This window comes from Oncorhynchus tshawytscha, linkage group LG27, assembly GCF_018296145.1.
Source record: "Oncorhynchus tshawytscha isolate Ot180627B linkage group LG27, Otsh_v2.0, whole genome shotgun sequence".
In the NCBI taxonomy this organism is placed as follows: domain Eukaryota; kingdom Metazoa; phylum Chordata; class Actinopteri; order Salmoniformes; family Salmonidae; genus Oncorhynchus; species Oncorhynchus tshawytscha.
The window spans coordinates 5830787-5858568 of NC_056455.1; the positions used below are offsets into that span (position 1 = coordinate 5830787).

General features: G+C 43.2%; 2 protein-coding genes across 2 annotated transcripts; one reads left to right on the forward strand and one right to left on the reverse strand.

Annotated features, from left to right (window-relative positions):
• Positions 1 to 1156: 1156 nt before the first annotated feature.
• Positions 1157 to 5259, forward strand: LOC112225932. The gene is made up of 9 exons (XM_024390072.2): positions 1157 to 1292; positions 1529 to 1625; positions 1765 to 1888; positions 2044 to 2201; positions 2406 to 2548; positions 2861 to 3038; positions 3487 to 3626; positions 4304 to 4466; positions 4930 to 5259. Exons 1-9 carry the CDS (start codon positions 1270 to 1272, stop codon positions 4993 to 4995), a joined length of 1092 nt encoding a protein of 363 aa, XP_024245840.1. The 5' UTR covers positions 1157 to 1269; the 3' UTR covers positions 4996 to 5259.
• Positions 5260 to 16743: 11484 nt separating this feature from the next.
• Positions 16744 to 26097, reverse strand: LOC112225933 (nuclear receptor subfamily 1 group D member 1). Its single transcript, XM_024390073.2, has 7 exons — positions 25619 to 26097; positions 21775 to 22047; positions 21399 to 21632; positions 20623 to 21278; positions 20316 to 20501; positions 19973 to 20183; positions 16744 to 17745 (listed from the first exon to the last, which is right to left on the reverse strand). The coding sequence occupies exons 1-7, from the start codon at positions 25677 to 25679 to the stop codon at positions 17549 to 17551; spliced, it is 1818 nt and encodes a 605-aa protein (XP_024245841.1). The 5' UTR covers positions 25680 to 26097; the 3' UTR covers positions 16744 to 17548.
• Between the last annotated feature and the right edge of the window lie 1685 nt (positions 26098 to 27782).

Consider the following 27782-nt stretch of genomic DNA (forward strand, 5'->3'; position numbering starts at 1 on the left):
TTTTTTGTTTTTTTTGTTTTACAGTTTATGAATTTAGCAGTACCCCCCTCTTATTAAAAAAATCCCCAGGTAGCACATAACGTTTTGAGAACCATACATTTCCTAGAGCTTGGTGAGAGCATGTTTGTTCTATGGTTATTTTGCATACAGCCTTCCTACAACTTTCTGGGCACAAGATACCCAGCTAGCACATAACGTTCTGAGAACCATAGGTTTCTTAAGTGGGAATTTCAACTTTTCCCCTCATGGTTCTATTTGAAATTAATGTTCTCAGAACATTAAGAACACTTTCCATAAAAACCACAAGAAAAGATTAGTAACATTCAAAAGAAGTTCTAAGAATGTTATTTAAAAACATATACATTCCATTCTCAGCTCCAACAAAACTCTCTCTATCCTCGGTCTTATTAAGTGTGTTTACGTGTGTTGGCTGAGCACACCAATTGGTGACACCTGATCTTAATGAATGCTTGTTTCCATTGTAATGGGGTCTGTTAGAATACACATAGCATGCTCGCTCCATCCTGGTGGCGCTGTGGACTAATTCTATGGATAGAGAACAGAAGATCATAGGTTTGAGCATCACTGAAAATGAACATTTTTGCATGATTAATGCCTAAGCAAAATAATTTCCATGTGTCCTATCTGTGCTTGGAGTTCAAAACAGTTAACCCAAACTAAGCTAGCAGTGTTATTGAAAGTTAAGGAAATTATTCTAAAACCTCCAAATAACCTATAGCTTCCACTCTCAGACCATTAAGAAAACCTCCCAGGAAAACGTTCTGGGAACCATGTAAAACATTGTCACGACCCGCCTGCAACCTAAAAATGAACGTTCTCACAACGTTTAAAACCTTTAAATTTTACCGGTCAGGAAATGTATGACTTTGTTTCCAGAACCAATGTGAAACCAAAAACTTACATTCCCACAGCTTCCAAGGAACCAAATGTGCTAGATTGGTAGTTTCCTGATTGAAATGTCACTAATCATACCTGTTTAAGACCAACACTGTGGTGTGTATTTATGTCTAAAGTACTGTTGAGTTCGGTAGTCAGGAGCCTGTGCTGCTAATAAATACATTTGGAAAATGAAAAAGCAGACCATTTCTAGGCTTTTACATAGATTTCCTTATAAATGTTGCCTTTTATGGCTATGAGAGAAGCCGCTCCCTTTTCCATCACGCTCGAACTACTTTCAATCTAATTGGACAATAATCTATCCAATCACATTCCACGTTGCACGGCGGCCGCTCAATTTTGAAAACCAAAATGGCTACTGAGGCTGTTCAAGCGTAAGTTGCCTAAGCATTTTTATCAAATGGAATACTCTTATGCAATATATTTCAACCTAATGCCATAATATCGTGCCTTTCGTTAAATTAGGCTTCATATAATAGCCTAACGTTAGTTAATTATAAATCCCTAAAAATAACTGTCAAGATGATGTGAGTGGTTAGACAAGCAAGCTAGCTAGCTAGCTGCTAGGTAGATAGCAATTCGGAGTTTGACTCTGAACCATCGTTTTCAGGTTACTTGAAAGATGCGACCATCTACATTTGGAATTGTACGATGTGGCAGAACATCAGGAGGGTGGGGAAGCGGAGTTGATGGTGCCCTACCTAACCGTGAGTAGGTTAACACCTCACCCACTTTAGACACTTTGAAATGCTTGGCCAAACAACTCGTCAATGTTGGAGATGGTCAAAGAAAACATATGCATTGCATTAATTACGTTTTATAAGTACTATCTGTGTTGTTGTTCAGGAAAGTCGAAGCAAACAGAAGATTTTGTGCAGACAGTTGTTTGTGCTGGATGACATGATGCAGCTTCTGGAGAGACTGGAGACAACTGACCAGCTGTTTAATGAACCCTGCCCCCCAAACCCCGGTAACACAAAGAGACACACCCAACACATAATCGGCTATCATGCTACTCAAGATATCCTTACTTCCATGGCCTCCGAGTACCATGTAATAGTATTCGGAGGGGTCAGGTCTACCCCAGTGTAGTACTTTTGCAAATGACTGGTCTGCTGTGTTCAGGCAACGATGCTCACAGACGCTGGAAGGTCCTGAAGAGTGAATATAAAGAGGGAGTCCAGGAGGTGGAGACACTTATTAGCACCTTACAGGACAGGATGGACAAACTGCACCACAAACGGGACAGACTAACAAACCTGGTCATAGCACTAGAGAAGAAGGTATACACACACGCCCTCATGATGCACACTCACGGACACACACACACTTTAGTCTGTACAGTGACTTTCCACATTTTTGAAAAAGAGAGCAACAGTCCTCACAATTTGCAGGCATTTGATGGATGTGGTCTTTCGTATGGTTACTTTGTATTAGTCCTGTGCCATGTTTTGGATGTGTAATGTCTTTCCACATCTCTCCCATAGAAAGATCTCAGCCTGCAGATGGGGGAGTCCCTCAAGACGGCCCACAATGCCTTGCGTGTATGTGAGGTGCAGCTGGCCCAGCTGAGGGTGGAGACCGATGCCACACTGGCCCGCTCGGCTGACTGGCAGCACTTGAGAGATGCGTGAGTAACAAGCAGCTCTATTCACCAATCATACATCCTTGCAGAGACGTGTCCTATTTCTACTCTACCACCACTAATTTCCCCTGACTTTAGTCTTGAGCTACCACACTTCCATGTTGTTGACTCAGGTATTAGAACTCTCATTCAATTTACCATTTCATAATGAACGTGAGAGAGATGAAAATTTGCCCAGTCTAAAATCAACCCAGAACCCCTAACTTAGACCCTTGGTAATTCCAAATTAGGATGGGCACCTGACTGCCCTGCTCTAGTCCATACTCACCTCTGTCCCCTGTTGTCTCCCTTCCCCAGCCTGCAGGGCTATGTGGAGGAGACACAAGGGGTGATGCAGTGTAGGCTGTTGTCAGTGGGGTCCTCGGAGCTGTGTGTGGAACTGAGGCCCTGCTCCTGTGGATCCTCCTCCTCTGGCCAGCTGGAGCCTCTCAGACTGACTGTCACTTGGAGCCCTGATGACCACTTCCACCTCCAGGTAAACAACACAGCTGACTTCCGAACTGGGTGTTATTCACTATGAACCAAACGCTAGCAAACAAAATGTGGAGGGACCTTCCTGAATTTGTCCAATAAAAACTCTCGTTTTAGTTGCAAAAAGTTTTCCGCTTAGAGTAATCGGTTTTCGTTGTAAAACGTTTTGCTACAATGAGTGACTAATGAATACACTCCTGGTTTGGTTTCCGGTCCCTACAGCTCTTTTCCATAGCTCCTTGTCCGGTTCCATCCTAGTTCCTACAACTCTTCTCTTTAGCTCCCTCTGAGCCGCTTACCTGGCCCTGTCTCCTAGATGGGAATCATTGTTAGATTTAGCCAAGTAAGATATCGATACAATATTTCTCAGTTTTTGGCACCTATTGAGAAAAGAACAACATTTTGACGCCATTAGTCACAACCCCCACTTCGTTCCCCGTCCCTCTCTCAAGGTGTATCAGGGTACTACAGGGCTGTTAGTGGAGTCCATGAAGAGTCGCCTTTCTCACCTCAGTGCTGCCCTGCTGGAGGTCATGCAGTGCTACATCAGCCAGGGAGAGATGCTGGCTGAGATCCAGACCCTACACTCCAGGTATATATATATACACACACACACACACACAGTGCCTACAAAGATCAGTCAGCGATGATAGAAGTGAGACCCTTGATCTTCAATGATATAGTAGAATGATGTTTCTTTCTGAGACTGAATCCTGTAACTGTTTGAATTGCCTTACCACGTGATCTAAAGCATTGAAAGCAGCTGTCTGACTATATCCCTCTGCCTCTCTTTTGGATAGGGATCATTGAGACACACACACTTACAAAAACCAATGTAAAACAGTTGTATACAGTCGATCAGATCAACAGAGATTTCTACAAACGAAAACATGCGGAGTAGCACTCAAAAACCATAACTAGCTCAGCTGAGAACCCATCAAAGACAAAGTTTTTAATGACCCCCGATAGTATATCTTCACAATATTACTTCTGAACTACTCAGTTTTACTGAAGGTGAGTAGAAGTTGTCAGCAAATATTGAGTACCTTTCCCATGCATTCTCAATCACACGAGAACACTGTTTATGTTCATAAGGTTGCTTATACTCCAACACTTCTAAGCAAGAATTATACTGTGTGAGAGGTTATTCATATCTGTGGACTTTTTTCATATTTCAAGCACAATGACACATTAAGTTTTCTAACGTCCAATTTGCTTGCGTTCTTAAACACCTGTTTTTGACATGGTGACAATTTCCCCTGTGTGTAGGTTTGCTATAGACTGGCGTCCAGGCCAGAGACTGCTAGTGTTCCTGAAGACTGCCTCTAGGGTGTGCAACCTGGAGGTGGAGGAGGGCTACCCTTCCAGAGGCACAGCTACACTCATCTCTGTACGCAGGGACGGTAAACTGGTCGACAACGCTGTCCTACAGGTAAAACATTCATTGCCATTACTTGTTTATTGATGTATTGAGGCCCATTTGAGTCCCATTGAAATGGTATTAGGAAAAACTTTATTTATGCAAAGATGGAGCACTGCCCTTGTTCTTCAAGTTATTATCTACGCTTAAACATTAATTTTTATTTTATTTTTTATTTTACTAGGCAAGTCAGTTAAGAACAAATTCTTATTTTCAATGACGGCCTAGGAACAGTGGGTTAACTGCCTGTTCAGGGGCAGAACGACAGATTTGTACAACCTTTCGGTTACTAGTCCAACGCTCTAACCACTAGGCTACCCTGCCGCCCCAATTATTTAGTTCTTGAAATTATTTACCCTCTGGGGTCTTCTTTTCATTTATTTTCTAATCCACAGCTACAAACAACCATGTAAGTGATGTTGATTTGTACATTCTGTTCCGTTACAATGTGAGACATGTATGTTTGAATTTGCAGCCTCCCAAGAAGACCCCCTCTCTGACAGAGTGGCTGGAGTTCCTCTCCTCCAGTCCGTACGTCTGACCATCTTCTCTCGTTGACACAGAGGAAGTGGCTGTTTCTCTCCATGGTCACCAAAGGGGCGCCCTTACCTCTAATATGTAAATATTAGGAATGTAACAATTCAATGTGCATTGATCCTGGTTCAAATGTTTAAGATGCTAGTGCATGGTTCTGCAGGACCCCAAACCAATCCAAATTTAGCATGCATCGGTCAGAAAACTGATTTCAAATGTTACAATCGCCAGTTCATTAAAGTTTTTCACTCATTGTTTTATTCAAAAAATACCTCTTATGTGTTGTGACTGAGTTGATGCGTCCTCTCCTTCAGTTCAGTAGGCTATTGAACTTTTATGCGTGTAACTGCATATGACTGTCAGGTAGACACAGCTGCTTGCGCTGACTGTTCGGACATCACCGCGGCACCTTCAACGTTCAAAGGCTTTGAAAATGGCTTTCTCAGTGTCATATCGTAGGGTCTTATTAGTTGAGTGACAACCAATGCAATTTGCCGGGTCATTGTTACTAAATGCGCTGTAGAATTGTTTTTTTTACTGGGGTTGCGTAGTCTACCGGAGTGCACACAACTCGCATCGACCTGCTGAGTGGGGTTTTCAATCATTCTGATTTTATATAGATTGTTCGGGTCCCCATAATAAATAGTTTGTTTAAAGAAAAACTACCCAATCAGTGTATTTGGTCATTTATACATGAACAGGGTCATTTCATAAAGGATGCGCATGGTCACATTCATTGGTCAGAGCGCAGCATAAGCGCTCCAGAAAATTCAAAATGGTCTAAACCATTTGCTTTTGAGTAGGATAAAATCCAACGCTGCATGATATAATAATTGTCATTATATTAAATGCCATGCTAATTTGTAAAGATAATTAATGACGAAGTACAAGCTCAACATGTTTTATCTGACAAAATGACAAGTTAATGAGTGGGTAATGGTGATTGCAGATAATAGTCTGATGATAGTGGGTTGGTAGATCTCTGCCCTATGGCTCAGCTCATGTGCCTATACCATTGACACACAGACACTAACAGGGCCTCTCAGTTTATAAAAGTCAGCTCAGAGGCCCAGCTCCTGTGCTCCAATCATTATCAGATATGACTTTAAAATGGAAAATGTAATGTGTTTATGCAACAACAACAGAAATACTGTATAGAACTGAATCCCATCAATTAATTTCCATAATCCAGGTATTCCTAAACTGGGGTAAGCACAATGTCATTGGGGGTTCGCCAAATAAAAATTATTCACATTTTTTTTTAAATAATTAAACATATTTTTTAATATATATATTAAATTCTTTGCGGTTTCAAACAATCCATTTATATTTTCCAACGGGGCTATATATTTGGGTGAGGTTTTTCTCTCACCTGAGTAGCCTCGTTTCACTGCCAAAAATAAAATTAAACAGTCTACTATTCAGCGAAATAACAACACAATGTCAAATACAGGTAGCCCAGTCAAATAATTAACATCCAATCACATTAACCGTTACATTCTCGTGGGAATTCCACTAACTGTCCGTATGTAGCCAAACGTAGCTGCTGCTCATTCCAATTGCTCAAATATTGATAAATGGTTAAAGAAGTAAGGCCCGCATACATAGACGCATACCATCTCTACTGGTAGTACTGCTACTACCAGCAGTACTACACCTGCACCTGTCGACGACAAGTTGTTCTGCTTCCAAGGCCACATCCAATGCTACCATCAGTAATTCTACATTTGTTGTTAGCCCAGCTAGCATGGACACTGACAGATGTGAATCTGATGCAGCCGAAGAGCTACTGCCCACTTACCCAGGAAAGCACCGAACAACAGACAGGGACGTTGGACCATCGAAGAGGCGCAAATATGATGAGCACTACATTGATTTGGGGTTCACTTATATTTAGAGCAGTGCCTTTCCTCAACCACAGTGTGTTGTGTGTGTTGTGTGTGTGTGCAAAAGTACTATCTCACTACTCTATGAAACCTTCACTGTTGACATTTAGAAACAAAACATGCCAATTTGTAAAATCAGCTACGGGAGTTTTTTGAGCGATAGTTAAGACTACTTTTGAGTAATAAGACATGTATAAAAGCAGCAGATACCATTAATAAGAAGGGGCTAGAGACGTCTTATTTGGTGAGCTACCGAGTGGCTAGGACAGGCAAGCCCCATACTATTGTGGAGGACTTAATTCTTTCTGCTGCTGTGGATATGTCTGGGACAATGCTGGGGGAAAAGGCCCAAAAAACTATACAGACAATGCCTTCATCAAACACTGTTTCGCGATGCATCAGTGACATGGCAGGAGATGTTTTGAAACAATTTCTGCTTCGCATACAAGCCAGTGAATTCTATGCGTTACAGCTGGATGAGTCAACAGACATGGCTGGCCTGGCACAGCTCCTGGTATATGTCCATTACGTTTATGGGGGTCAATTAAGGAAGACATCCTCTTCTGGAAACCAGGACAACAGGAGATGAGGATTTATTTTAAGTGCTGGACAACTTTGTGACATTAAATGGACTTTGGTGGTCAAGATGTGTTGGTATCTGTACTGATGGCGCAAAAGCCATGACAGGGAGACATAGTGGAATGGTAACGTGTGTGCAAGCAGTTGCTCCTGACTACACTTGGGTACACTGCAGCATCCACCGAGAGGCTCTTGCTGCCAAAGGAATGCCTGACAGCTTGAAATACGTTTTGGACACTACAGTAAAAATGGTTAACTTTGTTAAAGCAAGGCTCCTGAACTCGTGTTTTCTGCACTATGCAATGACATGGGCAGCACCAACACTTTTACAACATACAGAAGAAGTGCGCTGGTTATCAAGGGGCAAAGTATTGACACTTTTTTTTTTTAATTGAGAGACGAGCTTAAAGTTTTCTTTATTGACTATAATTTTCACTTGTCTGACCCCTTGCATGATGATGATGACGTTTCTTACATGACTGGCCTATCTGGGTGATGTTTTTTCTCACCTGAATGATCTGAATCTAGGATTACAGGGACTATCCGTAACTATATTCAATGTGCGGGACACAATTGAGGCTATGGTTAACCCTTGTGTTGTCTTAAGGGTAAAAAATGACCCGCCACTATGTTCAACAGCAGAGAACCTCCCTTGATATTTTTTCAACTTGACTTTTCCTAGAGTGACCCTAACACTAGAAAAAGTGAAACATTGCCTTTGTTCATATTTCCATGAAAGCTGTTCACCACCAGGGTACAAAGTTTGTCTTCGGGTCATTTTTGACCCGGCAGTTATAGAATCATTTACACACCACAAAGACAGACACACACACAATGAGAAATGTAGATTATTTGTGTTACTTATTGAACTCAGACAAAACTAAAACTTTCTTGTGCATGTGTAGCATCTCCCCTCCATGACCCCACACATGACTCAAGTTCACAGACAAAATAAAAACAATTTCGGACATAAAAAACATTTCTTGACAGCATTGTTTACTAATGGGGAATGCAGTCAGAGGCTGTAAAGGTGCTGCAGATGAGTTCTCTCTTTACTGAAGCCATGAGTGCACGTTTCAGTGCCCAACAGGGTCATAGAACAGATTTTTTTCAGATGTCCAGGATGAGCAAGAGAACAATGATTTAGAAGAGGTGGTATCTGAGGAAGATGGGGAAGAATGCAACCCAAAGCACGATGCACCATCTTCAGACGAAAAAAAAGAAATCCGCCAAGCTGAAAGAGACATTTTTGTCAAAGAACAGCAAAATAACAACAACCAGGGCAGGATGGCAACACAAAATGTCAAGGATGACCCCAGGGCCCACAAGACATGCAGTTACACATGCCCAGGACATAGCCTCAACATTCTACATGTTCATCACACCAGCCATTGCAAAAATCATCCTGGAGATGCAAAATTTGGAGGGTTTCTGTAAAATGGAGACAACTGGAAAAGGATGGATGAGATTGACCTGCGTGCCTACATAGGGCAACTAATCTTAGAGGGTATGTATAGGTCCCGAGGCAAGGCTGCGTGTAGTCTCTGGGATGCAGGGAGTGGAAGAGTGATTTTTCGTGTCACGATGCCACTGAAAGTCTCTCACACTTTCTCAAGAATGCTATGATTTTGATAACCGTGAGTCAAGACGTGTGAGAAACAAATTGGCAGCCATAAGAGAGGTCTGGGAGAAGTGGGTTGAGCATCTGCCATACCTCTACAACCCTGGGCCTGAAGTAATAGTGGATGAACAACTGGTTCCATTCAGAGGTACATTTTTATGTTCATATCTGTAATGTAACTGATTTTCACAGTTCATTTTATTATGTATTGCTGTAATATCATTGATTTATATGATTGTTTTCTGTGACACTGATATTAATAACTTGTCAAAAGGTCGCTGTCCATTCCGGCAGTATATGCCCAGCAAGCCAGCAAAGTATGGCATCAAGATATGGGTGGCCTGTGACGCACAATACAGCTACGCTTGGAAGATGCAAGTCTCTACGCAGGGAAACTGACCAGTGGAGGCCCGGAGAAGAACCAGGGGATGCGGGTTGTGCTTGATGTGACAGACAGACTGAGGGGGTACAATGTCACGTGTGACAATTTCTTCACCTCTTATGAACTCAGCCAGCAGCTCTTGAAGAGGAAGATCACCATGATTGGCACAGTTAAAGAGAACAAGCCTGAGCTCCCCCCTGCACTCCTCGCAACAAGGGGGAGAGAGGCCTTCTCATCAAAGTTTGCCTTCACCCCCACCACCACTCTAGTTTCTTATCTCCCAAAGAGGAACAAGATTGTGGTCCTCCTGAGCACACTGCACAAAACGGCTGAGATCAGTGATCGTGAGGAAAGGAAGCCAGCCATCATCCTGGACTAGAACCACAAAGGAAGTGTGGACAACCTGGACAATGTGATTGGAACTTATAGCTGCAGGAGGCCCCTGGTCATCTTCCATAACATTGATGTGTCCTCAAACAATGCCTTTGATATGGAACATGATCAACCCTATTATCTTATTTTATTCTTATTTATTGTTTATGCACCTTGTGGGTGGGTGCAATGTTTTTTTTTAAATGGGAGAAGACTAGTATTTTGTAGTTGAATTCCTCATTGTACACTATATAAGAATGTATCACTGTGTTGCCAAAAACGTTCAAGACTGTTTCCCTTCAATAAAATGCATTCAGAACTACTTTCTGCACATCTATTTTCTTCGGCTATACAAGTGCTCTCTCTTGCAAAACAAATGTTTACACATATGCAGTACCTTTAGCAATAATAATAATACATCTCTACTTTAGAATATTAAACGATTATGGCAGGTGTGTTGTAATAAAAATGAGTGGTGTCCACTGATTAAATGCAATCTTTGCATTGTGAAGAGGGAAACCCCAGATATTCCCAAATTTTGTGATGAATGACCACTTGTTTCTTCGTGTAAAATAGATTTGGGGTTTAAAATTCAATTAAGCCGCTTTATTTTAGGGGTTTAGTGAAGGTGGGTAAAAAATATTACCCTTAGGACAAGGGGAGTATACAGAATGTTAAGACTACACAAGGGTTAAGAAGTTGGCGCAATTCTCTGTCTGTGAACAAGGACAACACACAGGTCTTTCCATCATTGTATGATTTTTTTTGTGTGCAAATGAACTCAAGCTCACGAACAATGTCAAATGTGATATAGCGAAGCACCTGAGTGAGTTGGGTGCTTTCCCGAAATGGATGACACAAACAACTGGATTCATTATCCCTTTCATGCCCTGCCTCCAGTCCACTTACCAATATCTGAACAAGAGAGCCTCGTTGAAATTGCAACAAACATTTCTGTGAAAATCTTATTTAATCAGAAGCCACTGCCAGATTTCTGGATTGGGCTGTGCTCAGAGTATCCTGTATCCTATTAGCAAATCGCGCTATTAAGACACTGATGCCCTTTGCAACCACATACCTATGTGAGAGTTGCTCTGTTTTGTCTTCTAGATATATCTGTTGTCTTGTCTATGTATTGTTGTAACGATATTACCACTCGCATGTAAATAAATAAAACATTTTCGGTTAACTTTTGTTCATTTGTTTTTCATAATATTTATACTTAAAGAAAAGGTGAAAGTTGTGCACTCTACTCTCTATAATCGTAAAAATAAATCAACCGTGTTGTAATGTAGAGTGCATATTTTATTTCTTGATCAAAGTTTAGGCTCTTTTAGTCATCAGCACTCCTGTAAAATATCTTGTTTGTGTCTTTTTTCAGTATTTCACCACTAGAGTGTAGTAACTATGTGCACTGCATAGATCCTGTGGCTGGGCCTCTGTGAATAATGTTGCTAACTGAAGGCTGGTTAGATAATCTATGGGTTGACAGATTGAGCCTGTGGCTCTTGACAAAGTCAACCCTGAAGGCTGTCAAAAGCCTGAAGAGAAATAGCCTATCTAAGATGGGTCTTCAATGGCTTCCACAAGCAATGTGTTCAATTTCTTTCCACCTGCCTTTGTAACTTAACATATAAGCTGTTTACAAAACTTGCACTCATATTCTTGAAAAGACAGGCCCTTTGTCGGTGCTACTTGGCACTTGAGAGCCTGCTCTCACTCTCACTTTTCATACGGTCACAGTTACCCTCCCTGCGTCATGCTTCACTCCTCACCAGTGGTATAAAAATACGTTTTTGGGGTATATGTACTTTACTATTTATATTTTTTGTCAGCTTTTACTTCACCACATTCCTAATGCAAATATTGTACTTTTTAATCCATATATTTTCCCTGACACCCAAAAGGACTTACATTTTGAATGCTTAGCAGGACATGAAAAAGGTTCAATTCACACACTTATCAAGAGAACATCCCTGGTCATCCCTACTGCCTTTGATCTGGTGGACTCACTAAGCACAAATGCTTAATTTGTAAATGATGTCTGTGTTGAAGATAGCCCCTGGCTATCTGTAAATTAATAGAAGGAATTTGAAATTATTGATACGTTTACTTGAGTCATTTTCTATTAAGGTATCTGTACTTTTACTCAAGTATGACAATTGGGTACTTTTTCCAACACTGCTCCTCACCAGCTGCATTTCAATTTGCTCCCTGGGATGCAGCAGCAATGTCGGAGCTGTGAAAAGTTGGTTATGCGGACCGTTTGACCCACTTCTGATCCATGAGGCAGCAGCTTCTGCAACTATTAGGTTACATTCTCCTCTCTTTGCGGTTGAGAGGTAGGGGTGGTTTGATAATTCTCTTCATAGATCAGATTCTACTCCACTGTGGACGCAAGTGAAAGGGATCTTGTTTTTCTGTCTTCAATGTCATCCAGTAGTCTCATCAAACAGCATCAGTCCTACTTTGTTTTTGTCCCCTGTTTCTAATGACTGGGAGCTCCCTAGCTTTCTCTAGGGCAGTTTTACACAGACAATTGCTTGTTGTTTATGTTATAGTGTATTCGGAAAGTATTCAGACCCCTTGGCTTTTTCCACATTTTGTTACGTTACAGCCTTATTCTAAAATGGATAAACAAAAACATCAATCTACACACACAACACCCAATAATGACAAAGCAAAAACAGATATCCAGTGTGCACCTTATTTACGTAAGTATTCAGACCATTTGCTATGAGACTCAAAATTAAACTCAGGTACAGTTGAAGTCGGAAGTTTACATACACCTTAGCCAAATACACTTAAACTCAGTTTTTCACAATTCCTGACATTTAATCAGAGTAAAAATTCCCTGTCTTAGGTCAGTTAGAGTCACCACTTTATTTTAAGAATGTGAAATGTCAGAATAATAGAGAGATTTATTTCAGCTTTTATTTCTTTCATCACATTCCCAGTGGGTCAGAAGTCTACATGCACTCAATTAGTATTTGGTAGCATTTCCTTTAAATTGTTTAACTTTGGTCAAACGTTTCAGGTAGCCTTCCACAAGCTTCCCACAATAAGTTGGGTGAATTTTTTGGCCCATTTCTCCTGACAGAGCTGGTGTAACTGAGTCAGGTTTGTAGACCTTGCTCGCAAACACCTTTTCAGTTCTAGAGACAAATTTTCTATAGGATTGGTGTCAGGGCTTTGTGATGGCCACTTCAATACCTTGACTTTTTTTGTCCTTAAGCCATTTTGCCACATCTTTGACATGATTTGGAAAGTCACACACCTGTCTATATAAAGTCCCACAGTTGACAGTATATGTCAGAGCAAAAACCATTCCATGAGGTCGAAGGAATTGTCTGTAGAGCTCTGAGACAGGATTGTGTCGAGGCACAGATCGGTGGAAGGGTACCAAAATGTTTCTCCATCATAGTAGGTCCCCAAAAACACACTGGCCTCCATCATTCTTAAATGGAAGAAATTTGGAACAACAGACTCTTCCTAGAGCTGGCCGCCTGGCCAAACTGAGCAATCGGGGAGAAGGGCCTTGGTCAGGGAGGTGACCAAGAACCCGATGGTCACTCTGACAGAGCTTCAGAGTTCCCCTGTGGTAGATGGGAGAACCTTCCAGAAGGACAAGCATCTCTGCAGCACTCCACCAATCAGGCCTTTATGGTAAAGTGGCCAGATGTAAGCCACTCCTCAGTAAAAGACAGCCTGCTTGGAGTTTGCCAAAAGGCACCTAAAGGACTCAGACCATGAGAAAAGATTCTCTGGTCTGATGAAACCAAGATTGAACTCTTTGGCCTGAATACCAAGCGTCACGTCTGGAGAAAACATGGCACCATCCCTACGGTGAAGAATGGTGGTGGCAGCATCATGCTGTGGGGATATTTTTCAGCGGCAGGGACTAGGAGACTAGTCAGGATCGAGGGAAAGATGAACGGAGCAAAGTACAGATGAAAACATTCTCCAGAGTGCTCAGGACCTCAGATTGGGGTGAAGGTTCACCTTACAACAGGACAACGACCCTAAGCCCTCAACCAAGACAACGCAGGGGTGGCTTTGGGACAAGTCTCTGAATGTCCTTGAGTGACCCAGCCGGAGCCCGGACTTGAACCCGATCCAACATCTCTGGAGAGACCTGAAAATAGCTGTGCAGTAATGCTCCCCATCCAACCTGACAGAGCTTCAGAGGATCTTCAGAGAATAATGGGAGATACTCCCTAAATACAGGTGTGCCAAGCTTGTAGCATCATACCCAAGAAGACTCGAGGCTTTAATCGCTGCCAAAGGTGCTTCAACAAAGTACTGAGTAAAGGGTCTGAATACTTATGTAAATGTGATATTTCAGTTTTATACATTTGCAAAAAATCTCTAAAAACCTGTTTTTGCTTTGTCGTTTCGGGGTATTGTGTGTAGTTTGATGAAGAAAAAAAACATATTTAATCCATTTTTGAATAAGGCTGTAACAAAAATGTGGAAAAAATCAAGGGGTTTGACTACTTTCCAAATGCACAAATGCATACAGTAAATTACAAATTGCTCCCATTAATGAAGCGTCCATGGAAATGTTCCTACCCATACATATTTATTACATAATACAGTTTCTAACCTAAAATTTGTCTCCAGGACTGTATTTCATTGACTTTTGCAAACCAAATCATCGTCTTACTTTTAAAACTTTAAATGTTGTTCATCAAAACAAAACAGAAACATGAGAAATATTTTGAGTGGTTTTATAAATGGGCCGTCATTGAAAATAAGAATTTGTTCTTAACTGACTTGCCTAGTTAAATAAAGGTAAAATAAATACCTGCTTGTAGTGTGTTCTATGAAAGTAGATTACATTTTGGTTTTCTGAAGAGAACATACTTTTTTGCCCTACACTGTCACTCAGAGCTGACACTCACATGGTAAGTTAAAAAAAAAAAATATATATATATATATATATATATTATTTAACCTTTATTTAACTAAGCATATCAGTTAAGAACAAGTTAATATTTACAATGACGGCCTACCCCAGTGATGCTGGGACAATTGTGTGCCGCCCTATGGAACTCCCAATCACGGCCGGATATGATACAGCCTGAATTCGAACCAGGGACTGTAGTGACACCTCCTGCTCTGAGATGTAGTGCCTTAGACCACTGTGCCACTCAACTGAAAATACCCCACTACCCTTCAAGAATTATAGACAAGACCATGAGCTACATCAATAATCTGTTACTATTGAAGGGGCTATTATTACTGTCAACATGTCCTTTCAAATAAGTTCATCTAATGGTCAACGTGGACTGGGTTACTCAAACTATAAATGGATTCCATAACTAAGACCTAATCCAAGACAATGTGCAGCCTTGGTCATTGGGACACTGTAAAGTCCATGGAGAACAAGAGCACCTCCTCCCAGCTGCCCACTGCACTGAGGCTAGGCGTCACGGTCACCACCGAGAAATCCATGATAATCGAACATTTCAATAAGCATTTCTCTATGGCTGGCCATGCTTTCCTCCTGGCTACCCCAACCCCGGGCCAACAGCTCCGCACCCCTCGCAGCTACTTGCCCGAGCCTCCCCAGCTTCTCCTTCATCCACATCCAGATCGCAGATGTTCTGAAAGAGCTGCAAAACCTGGACCTGTACAAATCAGCTGTGCTAGACAATCTGGACCCTCTCTTTCTAAAATGATCCGCCACCATTGTTGCAACCCCTATTACCAGTCTGTTCAACCCCTATTACCAGTCTGTTCAATTACCAGAGCTGGTCATGGGTGCACCTCAGCCACGCTCAAGGTACTAAACGATATCCTAACCGCCATCGATAAAAGACAGTACTGTGCAGCCGTTTTCATCGACCTGGCCAAGGCTTTCGACTCTGTCAATCACCGTATTCTTTTCGGCAGACTCAGTAGCCTTGGTTTCTCAAATGACTGCCTCGCTTGGTTCACCAACTACTTCGCAGACAGAGTTCAGTGTGTAAAATCGGAGGGCCTGTTGTCCGGACCTCTGGCAGTCTCTATAGGGGTACCACAGGGTTCAATTCTCGGGCCGACTCTTTTCTCTGTACATATCAACGATGTCGCTCTTGCTGCGGGTGATTCCCTGATCCACCTCTACGTAGATGACACCATTCTGTATACATCTGGCCCTTCTTTGGACACTGTGTTAACTAACCTCCAAACGAGCTTCAAAGCCATACAGCACTCCTTCCGTGGCCTCCAACTGCTCTTAAACGCTAGCAAAACCAAATGCATGCTTTTCAACCGTTCGCTGCCCGCATATCAAAGTGCTGTACAGAAACCCAGCCTAAAACCCCAAACAGCAAGGAATGCAGGTGTAGAAGCACCTGCATTGCTTGCTGTTTAAATAGCCCACCCAATCTACCTACCTCATCCCCATATTGTTTTTATTTACTTTGCTGCTCTTTTGCACACCAGTATCACTACTTACACACCATCATCTGCTCATCTATCACTCCAGTTTTAATCTGCTAAATTGTAATTACTTTCCTACTATGGCCTATTTATTGCCTTACCTCTTTACGCCATTTGCACACACTGTATATAGACATTATTTTTTTTCTATTGTGTAATTGACTGTACGCTTGTTTATTCCATGTGTAACTCTGTGTTGTTGTTTCTGTCGCACTGCTTTGCTTTATCTTGGCCAGGTCGCAGTTGTAAATGAAAACTTGTTCTCAACTAGCTTACCTGGTTAAATAAAGGTGGAATAAAAAAAATGGTCAGTACGAACTGTTATTCCCACTTTAGTGTTGTCAGCATCCTAAGTGAGTGTTGTGACATGTGGCTGACTGATACGTAGCACAGCCCTCTAAATGCTCGGTGATGTCTCTCCAACCCAGTCCCAGACAGAAGTAGAATAACAAGATTGGTACGACAGAAAAAGATCACACAAAGGAATTCAAGTAAGTATTTTTTTATATATATAATTCCTTCATTACATAAAACATTTTTGAAATACAAGTCTGGATATTGTTTTTCATACGCATACACTCAAATGGAATTTTATACATTTCTACCCACACATTTACAACTTTGCACCTTAAAGCATTTCATCTTAACAAAAAAATATATATTATACACATTTTTCTAACATTTCAAGTAGGCCTATTGATGTTTGTAGCTAGATATTTACAAATTTGTACAAACTCAGTTTTCAGTATGAATAAAGTATACAACAATGCATATATTTGACTAATTATTTACAGTCATGATAAAACAGAGCAGATGGTTTTAATATGTATCTAGCAGCCTCTTGGAAGGAACCAGGCCTAGCTGGACATGTAGGGTAGAAAAGTCCCATGCTGCTTTTGGTTCACCTCAACCGACAAGTGGTCTCTGGCCCCCTCAGACCAGCTGGTGTAGAGGGGGCACTTGTTCTGGGTAGTTTTGAGCTGCGACCACCCCAACCTCCACCCAAAATCATTTATGTAGAGGGCTTAGTTTCCCTCCTCTCCACGGGTCTATTGGCCTTACCCCTATCAGTTGTCAGTCACTGTCTCTTGGCCATGTTATTGGCTTAAGCGCACATCAGTCAACTCGGAGGCGGGCGGGTGTCCCTGAAGGGGGTAAGCGAGCAGGCGGAATCAGATCGCGTCACCTCCCCCAACTTGCCCCGCCCCTTAGCCGACCAACCACCACTGTCTGTGAGGTGGAGATGAGCGACGAGTCCAGACAGGTTTTCTTGTCATCAGTGGTGACATTCTTATGCGTCGATGCGGAAGGACAGCAGTTTCTCTGAGTGCATGTTGTTGAGTGTGCGCAGGTCGGGCATCTTCAGCAGCAGCTTGGTGAAGCGAGAGACGTCACAGGGGTTGCTCTTGCTGACCAGGGCACGCAGCGCTCTGATCAGAGACTCCTGAAGCAGCTCCACTGAGTTAATGTTCTCGATGCCTGAGCGATCTGAAAGAGGACAGAGAAGAAAGAGAGCCCAGTTAGACTACTTTACACTTTAGTACAGACCATTACTATGCCATAATAGTGAGTGATTTTTTAAAGTTTCAAGTGTCATCGTCAATGTTCCCCATCATTTTTTCCGGCACTAAGCAAATTTCAGGTCTGCGGAGCGCAAACTTGAACATTGTGGAAATTCTGTGCAACTTCCAGCGAGTATTTACTGTGAACGCTGAGGCTGTACCCACTTTAATTAACAGTTTCAGACAGTGGTCAAGTAGGCTACTGTGGCTATTTGATCATAATGTAGGCCTACCAGATTGGTCTACCATCAAAAACAATGGAAAAATGCATTCCATAACATTTTAACATGGAAATAGCTGTTCTATCATTCAGCAGAAAGTAGCAGCCAATGTGTGGTGTTCAATGTAGGCATACATTCCATTAGACTTTTGAAAAAACATGCAGGGCTTGACTGAAAATGTTGTGTTGTTCGATGAGACCACTTTACAAAATATTACAGTGAATCAGACAAATTATGCTACTTACTGCCTATTGGCTATTTAGCTTATTTAAGACTCTCTCAAAATACAACACTGCCCCTTTAAGACACAAAAAGCTCTTTATCTAACTCCCTTTTCAAAGATGTCTAGAAATATTCACGTTTTGTGCTCTTGTAGGAAGCAATCACTCCCCCATTGCTGAATACAAACTATCTATAACTTAGGCTAATAACTCACTAACTATCAAAAGATATGAACAAGTGTACACACGTGGCTGCATGCATCTCTTGCTTTGATCTCAAAACAAGTGAATCTACTCATGACTGCTCATGCTGTAAACACAGTCCAGTTCCAAGTGAATGCCACAGATCCATATATGGCAATATTTGCATATAGGCCTACTGCAGCTCTGATTGGTTATGCCGCACCGGTCTGTGTAGAGTTTGGGCTGAGTCGTGTGTGTCAAAACAATAGGATCCTACTCCGATGCGTTCTGCCGACAACAAAATATCTTGCATACTTTGTTTTGTTTCGGTATGTTGCATTTAAAGTGCTACTGGATCCTGGACTTCCTGACGGGCCGCCCCCAGGTGGTAAGAGTAGGCAACAACACGTCTGCCATGCTGATCCTTAACACTGGGGCCCCTCAGGGGTGTGTACTTAGTCCCCTCCTGTATTCCCTGTTCACCCACAACTGCGTGGCCAAACACGACTCCAACACCATTATTAAGTTTGCTGACGACAACAGTAGTAGTCCTGATCACAGACAACGATGAGATGGCCTATAGGGAGGAGGTCAGAGAACTGGCAGTGTGGTGCCAGGACAACAACCACTCCCTCAATGTGAGCAAGACAAAGGAGCTGATCGTGGACTACAGGAAAAGGCGGCCGAACATCGACGGGGCTGTAGTGGAGCGGTCGAGAGTTTCAAGTTCCTTGGTGTCCACATCACCAACGAACTATCATGGTCCAAACATACCAAGACAGTCGTGAAGAGTGCACGACAAAACCTTTTCCCCCTCAGGAGACTGAAACGATTTGGCATGTGTCCCCAGATCCTCAAAAGGTTCTACAGCTTCACCATTGCATCCGGTTGCATCACCGCCTGGTATGGCAACTACTCGGTATCTGACCGTAAGGCGCTACAGAGGGCAGTGCGAACAACCCAGTACATCACTGGGGCCAAGCTTCCTGCCATCCAGGACCTATATAATAGGCGGTGTCAGAAGAAAGCCCATAAAATTGTCAGAGACTCCTGTCACCCAAGTTATAGACTGTTTTCTCTGCTACGGCACCCCCGCACACTGACTCGGTACTGGTGCCCCCTGTATATAGCCTCGTTATTGTTATTCTTATTGTGTTATTTCTTATGATTACTTTTTATTTTAGCCTACTTGGTATTTTCTTAACTCTTCTTGAACTGCACTGTTGGTTAAGGGCTTGTAATTAAGCATTTCACGGTAAAGTCTACACTTGTTGTATTCAGCGCATGTGACAAATAAAGTTTGGTTTGATTCCCCCAGTAAATGGAAATGTTGATATTGTTAACTAACGGTGAAAACTTCAGAAAGTTGAATGAAGTTCAATCTCGTGATTCTCTGCGCGGGCTGTTATTTCTTCTGCGGGGCAGTCCCGGTGGAGCTGCGCACCTGCGTGCAGCTTTGAGGGAACACTGGTCACGCTGACTGCTTAGATAGGTTGTTAAAAGTAATAAGGCTTCGCATTGTTCTTACCTGCAGACACTAGCACTACAGCGGTGAAGAGACCCAGCTCCTCGGCCGTGAGTTCCAGGGAGTTGAGTTTCTCGCTGAATTCAAACATGGTGTCTAGCAGGCCTCCCATACCCATGCCCTTCAGGGCCTCCAGGCTGTAGGTGGCACCAGAGATGAAGGTGACAGTCTGCTCCTTCACGTTGAAGAGAGAGGCAAAGCGCACCGTCAAGACCTGTAACAGAAGAAAGGCAAAAGTAAGTGAGTGGTGAGTCATTGAATCTTCTCAAGCTGTGAGTATTTTTGCTTATCCCTGTGTGAAGGGTCTTTGCATATCTGTGTTTGCACACATTTCACGGATGCCTACCTCAAAGGTGCCGGCCTTGAGTAGGGTGACTTGGTCGTTCTCAGAGAGTGCACTGAACCCTGGAATATGTTTGGCGAACTCCACCACCTCGCGCACAGCCGGCGTAAAGCTGAGCGAGAAGTCCTCCCAGATCTCCTGAGGGGTCTTGTTGGGTTCGTCTTGGGGGCACATGTTCATTGGACATGCCTGGAGGAGCGAGGATAATCGTAATCAGCATTTTCCTATATGCTATGACTACCTGCCATTATTATTGACAATCTTTGACGTCAAGATCTTTTCAATGTTGCTACTCTGTTCAGTGACTCACCAGCACCATGTCCTTGTGGTTTTTCCATGGGAAGTTCTGCCCCTGGGGAACACTGCTGGTCTCAATGCCTTGGTGGCACCCGAACAGGTTGCTGTTGTGGAACTGCTTGCCATTGTTCTGGTGATGTCTGTCAGACATGGCCTGGGAGCCATGGTGCTGGAGGCCCACGTTGTTGTTGTGGTGGTAGATTGTGTTGAGGCCGTTCTGATGGTAGCCAGCAGGGCAGTAGTTGGAGCCCCAGTTGTCCACCTCTCCGTTATGCTGTCTCGTGGACTCGCCCAGCTTGTCGTGGGCGTAGACGAAGGTCTCACGGTGCGCCCGGGCAATGGCCGTTATGGTGCAGTCCACCCCAGGGCTGGGGCACAGGGGTGGAGAGCTGGCCAACAGTGGCGGGCTTTGGGTGGTTGGTGGGGGCAGAAGGGAAGCAGGGGCTTGTGTTGGAGGACAAGGGGAAGGGGCAAAAGGCAGGGCCTGAGGCTGGGGTGCCACAGTCAGACCCGGGCAGGGAGAGGAGGAAGTGGGAGAAGGGGGAGAGTTGTGGGTCAGGCTGGCCAGCTGGAACTCGTTTTGCATGTTGTTCATGTTGTTCATGGCGCTCTGCATCTCTGCGAGCATGCGCTGCTTCTCACGCTTAGGTATTCTGCCAAAGCGAACAGCTGGGGAGAGAGAAAGAGACATGTAGAGACAACAGTCCTAACAGGGATGATAGTGTAACAGATCTATTAGACCTTTTGTGGCTATATGCGTCATGTTTTAGCCTGTGAAGCTGTACTTACCATCGCGAGACATGCCCACGGACAGACACTTTTTGAAGCGGCACTGCTGGCAGCGGTTGCGGTTAATCCTCATGATGGTGCAGGTCTGGTTCTTCAGGCACTTTTTGTACTGGATGTTCTGCTGGATACTGCGTCGGAAGAATCCCTTGCAGCCCTCACAGGCATGGACGCCATAGTGGAAGCCTGAGGCGACGTCTCCACACACTTTACACAGCAGCACCATCCCATTCAGTTCTGTTACAAACATAAAGAGTAGAACCGACAATGAGTCCAAATTCCAAAAACACTCAAAGCTGCAGTTCCAGCAGTGACAGATGGGGGTGCACAATCTGGAGTCATATAAAGGATTGTGGTTCTGGTAAGGTGGTCTACTCACTGGTAAGGCTTGCCACGGACTTGCTGGTGGAGCAGCGAGAGATGCTGTTGTCATTACGACCCCTAGGCCTTGGGGACCCTCCGGAGCCGGAAGAGGAGTTGCCATCATCACCATTGGAGGAGCTGGAGCTGCCGGAGTAGGCATTGGAGAAGCTCTGGGAACCATTGGGGGAGGGAGGGAAGGAGGCTCCGAAGGAGTTCTCGCTGTACATAGACACCGGGCTGGTGTGATTCGGTGAGCAGCCACTGGAGCCGATGTAGGAGATTACGCCCCCTGGTGGACAGAATAAAAAGTGAGAGGACCACTTGTTAGAATGGATGCATGGTTTAAAAACAGTGAGATAATTTGATTTGTCACATTTGGTGCTCCGTTCTTTGACTCTCTAACCACTGTACATCAGTCAACTGACAGTGAGGACTGATGGAAACTAAAACAGAGGTGGTAAAGAGGAAGAGGGTTGGAGAGAGGACGCCCACTGGTTAGGATTGATATTGTGCCCATTCATGTTCACTGACAAAAAAACAGGGGGCGGATGCAACTTTGTATCATTCTGTACATTCCAAATGTTCCCTTAGCTACCCAGGACAGTTATGCAAGGAAACTGTGGCAATGTTAGGATAACCATAGCAACAGGGTGGCTGGAGAGAGTCCAAGAAGACAAGTGACTGGAAAAGAACATTGCTTTCCAGGAAATGTTGGCAGGAATGGCTGCCCTGACTAGCTTTCCGTTTATTTTTCTAGTTCAGAGGTCACCACTCTTACCAAAACAGAAGCCCTGACCACAGAGTACATTTATAGGATGCCATAAGGGCAAGATTGTCCTGCGTGGGTTGTGCCACGTGAGCAAGCATCACCTACAGAACATTATTTACATTATGGAAGAAGCTATTGCAGCATGGAGAATGAGTGCGTTCTTTTTGGATGCAGCCCAATAGCACAGGTAGTGCTATTGCTGTTGTGCAGTCTCATTGGCCAGACATAGCCACCCACACGAGTGGATTTAGATACTCTTGTGCTCTCTCTCTCTCTCTCTCTCTCTCTCTCTCTCTCTTTGTTGGAACTCTCCTGACAACTTTCACTTGCCCTACTTGCCTTTCTCTCCAACTCTCCCTTTTCACTCTCCGTGAAACTCCCTGTTCTTCTCTCTCCACACCCCCTCCCCTCTGTACTCTATCTTGCTCATTCTCTGTTTCTCTTCTCCCTCTCTCACTTTCATTCTCTTCCTCCCTCCCGCTTGTTCTAATCCAGCTGTCTCGGTTTCTCCCACTGTGAAGGCTAATTCTCACAAGGTCCGTCCAAGGATCACGTTTCGCCACAGCTGGCCACCCACACACCAACTCGTGCCCGGTCGCCGGGGGGTGCCACGCACAAGGCTACCGGGAATGGCTAATCGCTTTTAAAATGCCAAATGGTGTGCCCCGCCCTTGCCACATACAGCGTCCCTGCCGAAACCCGAACCTACAAAGCATATGCCCAAGACTTTCTGCACTTCCTGTTGACTCCAATTAACCTGTGCTCTAATACCAGATCAACTGTATTGTGTTGTTGTTAGGAGATAATGTGTTGTTGTGAGGAGATGACGTGTTGTTGTGAGTCGATAATGTGTTGTTTTAAGGAGTCTTTGATACCTTTGCAATACATTTTATTGGTGTTGTTGAGGCTTTCAATTGATGATGCCCTTGAAAACTGTCTTTATGATTTAATTTCCCTGCATTGACGGCAAGCTGCCCACCTACTGTATGTTTGGGTGGGGCCTATTGAAGGACGGGATCGTTGTTTTGTGCTTAACAACCAAACTCCATACTTCTGTTCTGTGAGCCTGACACAGGATGAATTCCAATTTCCTGATTGAACAAACAGTGAGAGAATGTCTGTCCTGTTCTGTTCTGTTCTTTTTGAGACATTCCAATCTCAGAGTCCAGCAAGCCAGCCAGCCCTGGAGGAGAAACATATTTCACTGTTGGAAAGGAACATAAGGTCTTATAGGGTCACTGTGTCAGGTGTCACCACAACATCCACAACACGTGTACTTCCTTGTCCTGCATGTTTCTATAGTATTAAGGCTCCTCCCCCTCTCTCTCCACCTCGTGTTTTCACTCCCTTTCGCTCTGTCTTCCACCTCCTGCATTCTATCTAAAAAAAAGGTATTACCCACAATAACCAATCAGTGAGTGGAAAAAAAGATTGCTTGTGTATCAAAATCAATTACCTGCCATTTAAACCAACACTTGTACAGTCAATGTGAAATGAAGAAAACACATCAATAGCTATAGCTATGAATGTTCAATTAGTCTTAGTGAGTAAACATACATTCAGAGTGAAGTACTTGAAAGAAATATAATAATACATCGAAAGCTATGCATGGGAGAGCCATAGAATGAAAACAGGCTGGGCTGCACACTTGTGTTGCTCGAGGAGCAGCACTAGAGCAGGCTGGCTGGAGTACATTCCAGTCACGCCCTTACTCAACGTGCGCGCTTCCAACTTCAGGTTACTCAACGAGACAGGCAGCCTAAAAAGACATGCAACCCGACTGGCTGTGCAATACACGCAGATTGAACACACCAACTGTTTCTAGGACAGCCTCACGTTCCCTCCCGCTTAGCGCTATCCATGGTACCCAATAAAACAGCCAATTCCCACAAGATATTCTCATGTAATTTACAATATACTTGCTGAATATAACCGAAAAGCTTGGTATCTATCTATGTTTTCACTTTGCTATGCTGTGGCTGTACAATATCATTTTATGTATTGAAAATGCATTTACTCTGAACCTATATTCAAATGAATGAACCAATAAATGCTTTATTAGACCTACTATCGCCTTGCCCTAATAATAATATAATAAAGGTAAGCCCAATATTTTGGACATCTTAAATAACGAAAGGGAATGACCCAATCACCCTGCAAGTATTTGGTTATAGCTGTGTAATTATGTCAGAAACAACACATTATGCCTTACATAAATGTTCGTGTCCCACTTTTCAATATAACACGTGACTGAATGATGTCCGGATCGAATCGCAAGAATTCCACCCGCAAGCTATCCAATAGCAGTGCACACATGGCATCCAAGACTGCGTCACCCATGGGACTCTGACGAGCAATTATGTAATGAGCTTGCTCTCTATACCAATGGAGATTGGTGGAGAACAGTGAATGAAAACAAAACGCACATGGCTAGCTTGGCGGGCCATGTGAATTGGGCAAAAACATGCGCGGATGTCTGCATCAAAGCGATGTCCGTCCACCTGACATGACCTACTTTCCCTCGAATTATTTTAAAGCATTGTGTCTTAACCCATGATGTTCTAACTACCACACGTACACAATCAAACAATGTATAGTATTTAAAATACTTCTTGATACAACATTTCTTCATTTTAATTTACTGAGGCCAGTAATTCGACCTTGACAATGACAGTTATGTCGAGCGGTTGGGGTAAAAATCTATAGGCTACAGTAATGACAACACACAGCCATCAGTTAATTCAAAATACGAGGAATAGAGAAATAGGCCTACTTCAAGCCTCGTAAATCAGGCACTGAGGTTTGGCATGAGGAGAACTGTACAGAGACCTATTGAACTTTACCCCATCTAGTGCATCACAAGGATGATTCCATCAACCACGTAAATCCCATACAAAATTGGCTCTACTTAATCGACTGGTGTACAACAATACAATTACAACTCATCATTGATTTACGCATTGCGGACTGATAAAAAACAAACTGTAAAGAGCTTCAACAGACTGCCTATAAACCAGGTAGCCAAAACACATTTTAACCCCAAACACGGTATCCATTACACATGCACAACAAAATAATCCAGAATATTTACCTGTATTGTTGTTATTTGTGTCCATTGCTGTTGTTGCCAACCTGAGCTCCAAAACATTCATATAGATATCGGTTCAAATAGAAAACAGTTTAGGAAAGGATCATTTCCCTTCTGGCGAGGTTCTTGGCAAAAAGCAGGTCCTCTATTCTCTGTTATAACGATGTCATAAAGTAACTATAATAAAAGCTCTGTTTGAGTTCGAATACTCATTAAAATACTTAGAACCAGGGTTATTAAACTGTACCAAAGGATGCATCTGCTATCGAGCAAGTTCCCGCGTAATGTGAATCACTTCTCTGTGAGCACTGCCAGTGAAAAAAATTACGAAAATCGTCTATGCTGTCACAGGCTCTATCCGTGTTGGTCTGAACCGCAGTTTCCAAGTCGGCCTGGTTTTGCTCAGTCTCCCTCATCCCTAGGAAAGGAACAAGGACGCACTGCATGCATGCCCGCACGGGGCTGAAAACGGGACCATGTGACCCCCGGGGAGTGCCTCGTGCCCCATTGACACACTTTTTTCTCAGAACACATTAGCTTTAAAAAAAAAAACTGCACACATGGAGACGGTAACTCCGCCTATGAAAACGCCTACGAAAAATGTGGGAAAATAATATTTTAGCTTAGGACAATATTTTAATATCACCAAATTGCCCAACGCCATTGCGCAATGCCACATGTTCCATCCATCATTCAAATTATGTCTAATTTGGGTTTAATTGGACGTGCCATTATATACTGGCTCACAAAGGGCTCCCCTTTTCATGTCTGGTTGGAATGTGGATGTGACCACAGGCACTCACTTGACACATTGAAAAGATTAGTGCGACTGTTGTGAAGCGAGGAACATGCCATGTCAAACATCTTAATATCATCAAGAACAAGGATTAGCTTTTATTCAGCTTTTCTGGTAGTATTGCAAGCGATGGGAATGGGGTGATGGTGGTATAGAATACAACAAAAAAACTGTCCAAGAACTCTCCAGAATAAATGCAGATAAGTATCATAATACCTTATTTATTACCATTTTATTACCAGTGTTTTTGTAATAGGAAAACTCTGCAGGATCAAAAGGAGCGAACCATTTCTGCCAGAATGTTTACAGCGCCCCACTCTATTCTACGTTGTGCACATTGTCCTCACACTCCCACATTGTGCTGCTGTGGGTACATGTAAAGATCACCTAGCCCCATTCTGCGACTACCCCTGAAAATCTCATCTATTTCCCATTACACGCAGCTAGCACATTTGGATCATTGGAAGTTGTGGGAACGTAAATTGGTGGTTTCGCATTCGTGGTTTGTGGTATCCCAACGAACCCATATGTTTCCAGACTGGTAAAATGGAATGTTTAGTAACTATTCTGTGAACTGAAGTGAACATTTAGCCTATTATGGGAACGTTTATTTTTTAGGTTACAGGGAGGTTATGAGAACGGTTTGCTCTGGTTTCTTGAATGTTTTTCTGGGAGGTTTTATTAACGGTCTGAGAATGAAATTATAGAGGTTATTTAGAGTTTTTTTTACAACTCCCTTAAAACTCTTTAGAACCCATAGCAGCCATCGATGACCTTTCTTTGAAATACTATAGTGGTCGCGAACGGCCTTGTTTTTCTAACAATAATACACTATATATACAAAAGTATGCGGACACCCCTTCAAATTAGTGGTTTCGGCTATTTCAGCCACACCCGTTGCTGACAGGTGTCTAAAATTGAGCACACAGCCATGCAATCTTCATAGACAAACATTGGCACTAGAATGGCCTTACTGAAGAGCTCAGGGACCTTCAACGTGGCACCTTCATAGGATGACACCTTTCCAACAAGTCAGTTTGTATAATTTCTACACTGCTAGAGCTGCCCCAGTCAACTGTAAGTGCTGTTATTGTGAAGTGGAAATGTCTAGGAGCAACAACGGCTCAGCCGCAAAGAGGTAGGCCACACAAACTCAAAGAATGGGACCGCCGAGTGCTGAAGCACGTAGCACGTAAAAATAGTGTCTCCTCGGTTGTAACACTCACTACCGAGTTCCAAACTGCCTCTGGAAGCAACTTTAGCACAGTAACTTTTTTATCAGGAGCTTCAGGAAATGGGTTTTCATGGCTGAGCAGCCGCAAACAAGCCTAAGATCACATGTGCAATGCCAGGCGTCGGCTGGAGTGGTGT

Coding starts and splice junctions, on each gene's coding strand:
- LOC112225933 (XM_024390073.2), bottom strand. CDS start 25,679: ATGAATGTTTTGGAGCTCAGGTTGGCAACAACAGCAATGGACACAAAT. Junction 20,502..20,622: donor ACCACAAGGACATGGTGCTG/GTGAGTCACTGA, acceptor TCGCTCCTCCAG/GCATGTCCAATGAACATGTG. Junction 17,746..19,972: donor TGTAGTGCTAGTGTCTGCAG/GTAAGAACAATG, acceptor GTCCTCTTTCAG/ATCGCTCAGGCATCGAGAAC.
- LOC112225932 (XM_024390072.2), top strand. CDS start 1,270: ATGGCTACTGAGGCTGTTCAAGC. Junction 2,549..2,860: donor TGGCAGCACTTGAGAGATGC/GTGAGTAACAAG, acceptor TCCCTTCCCCAG/CCTGCAGGGCTATGTGGAGG. Junction 4,467..4,929: donor TCGACAACGCTGTCCTACAG/GTAAAACATTCA, acceptor TTGAATTTGCAG/CCTCCCAAGAAGACCCCCTC.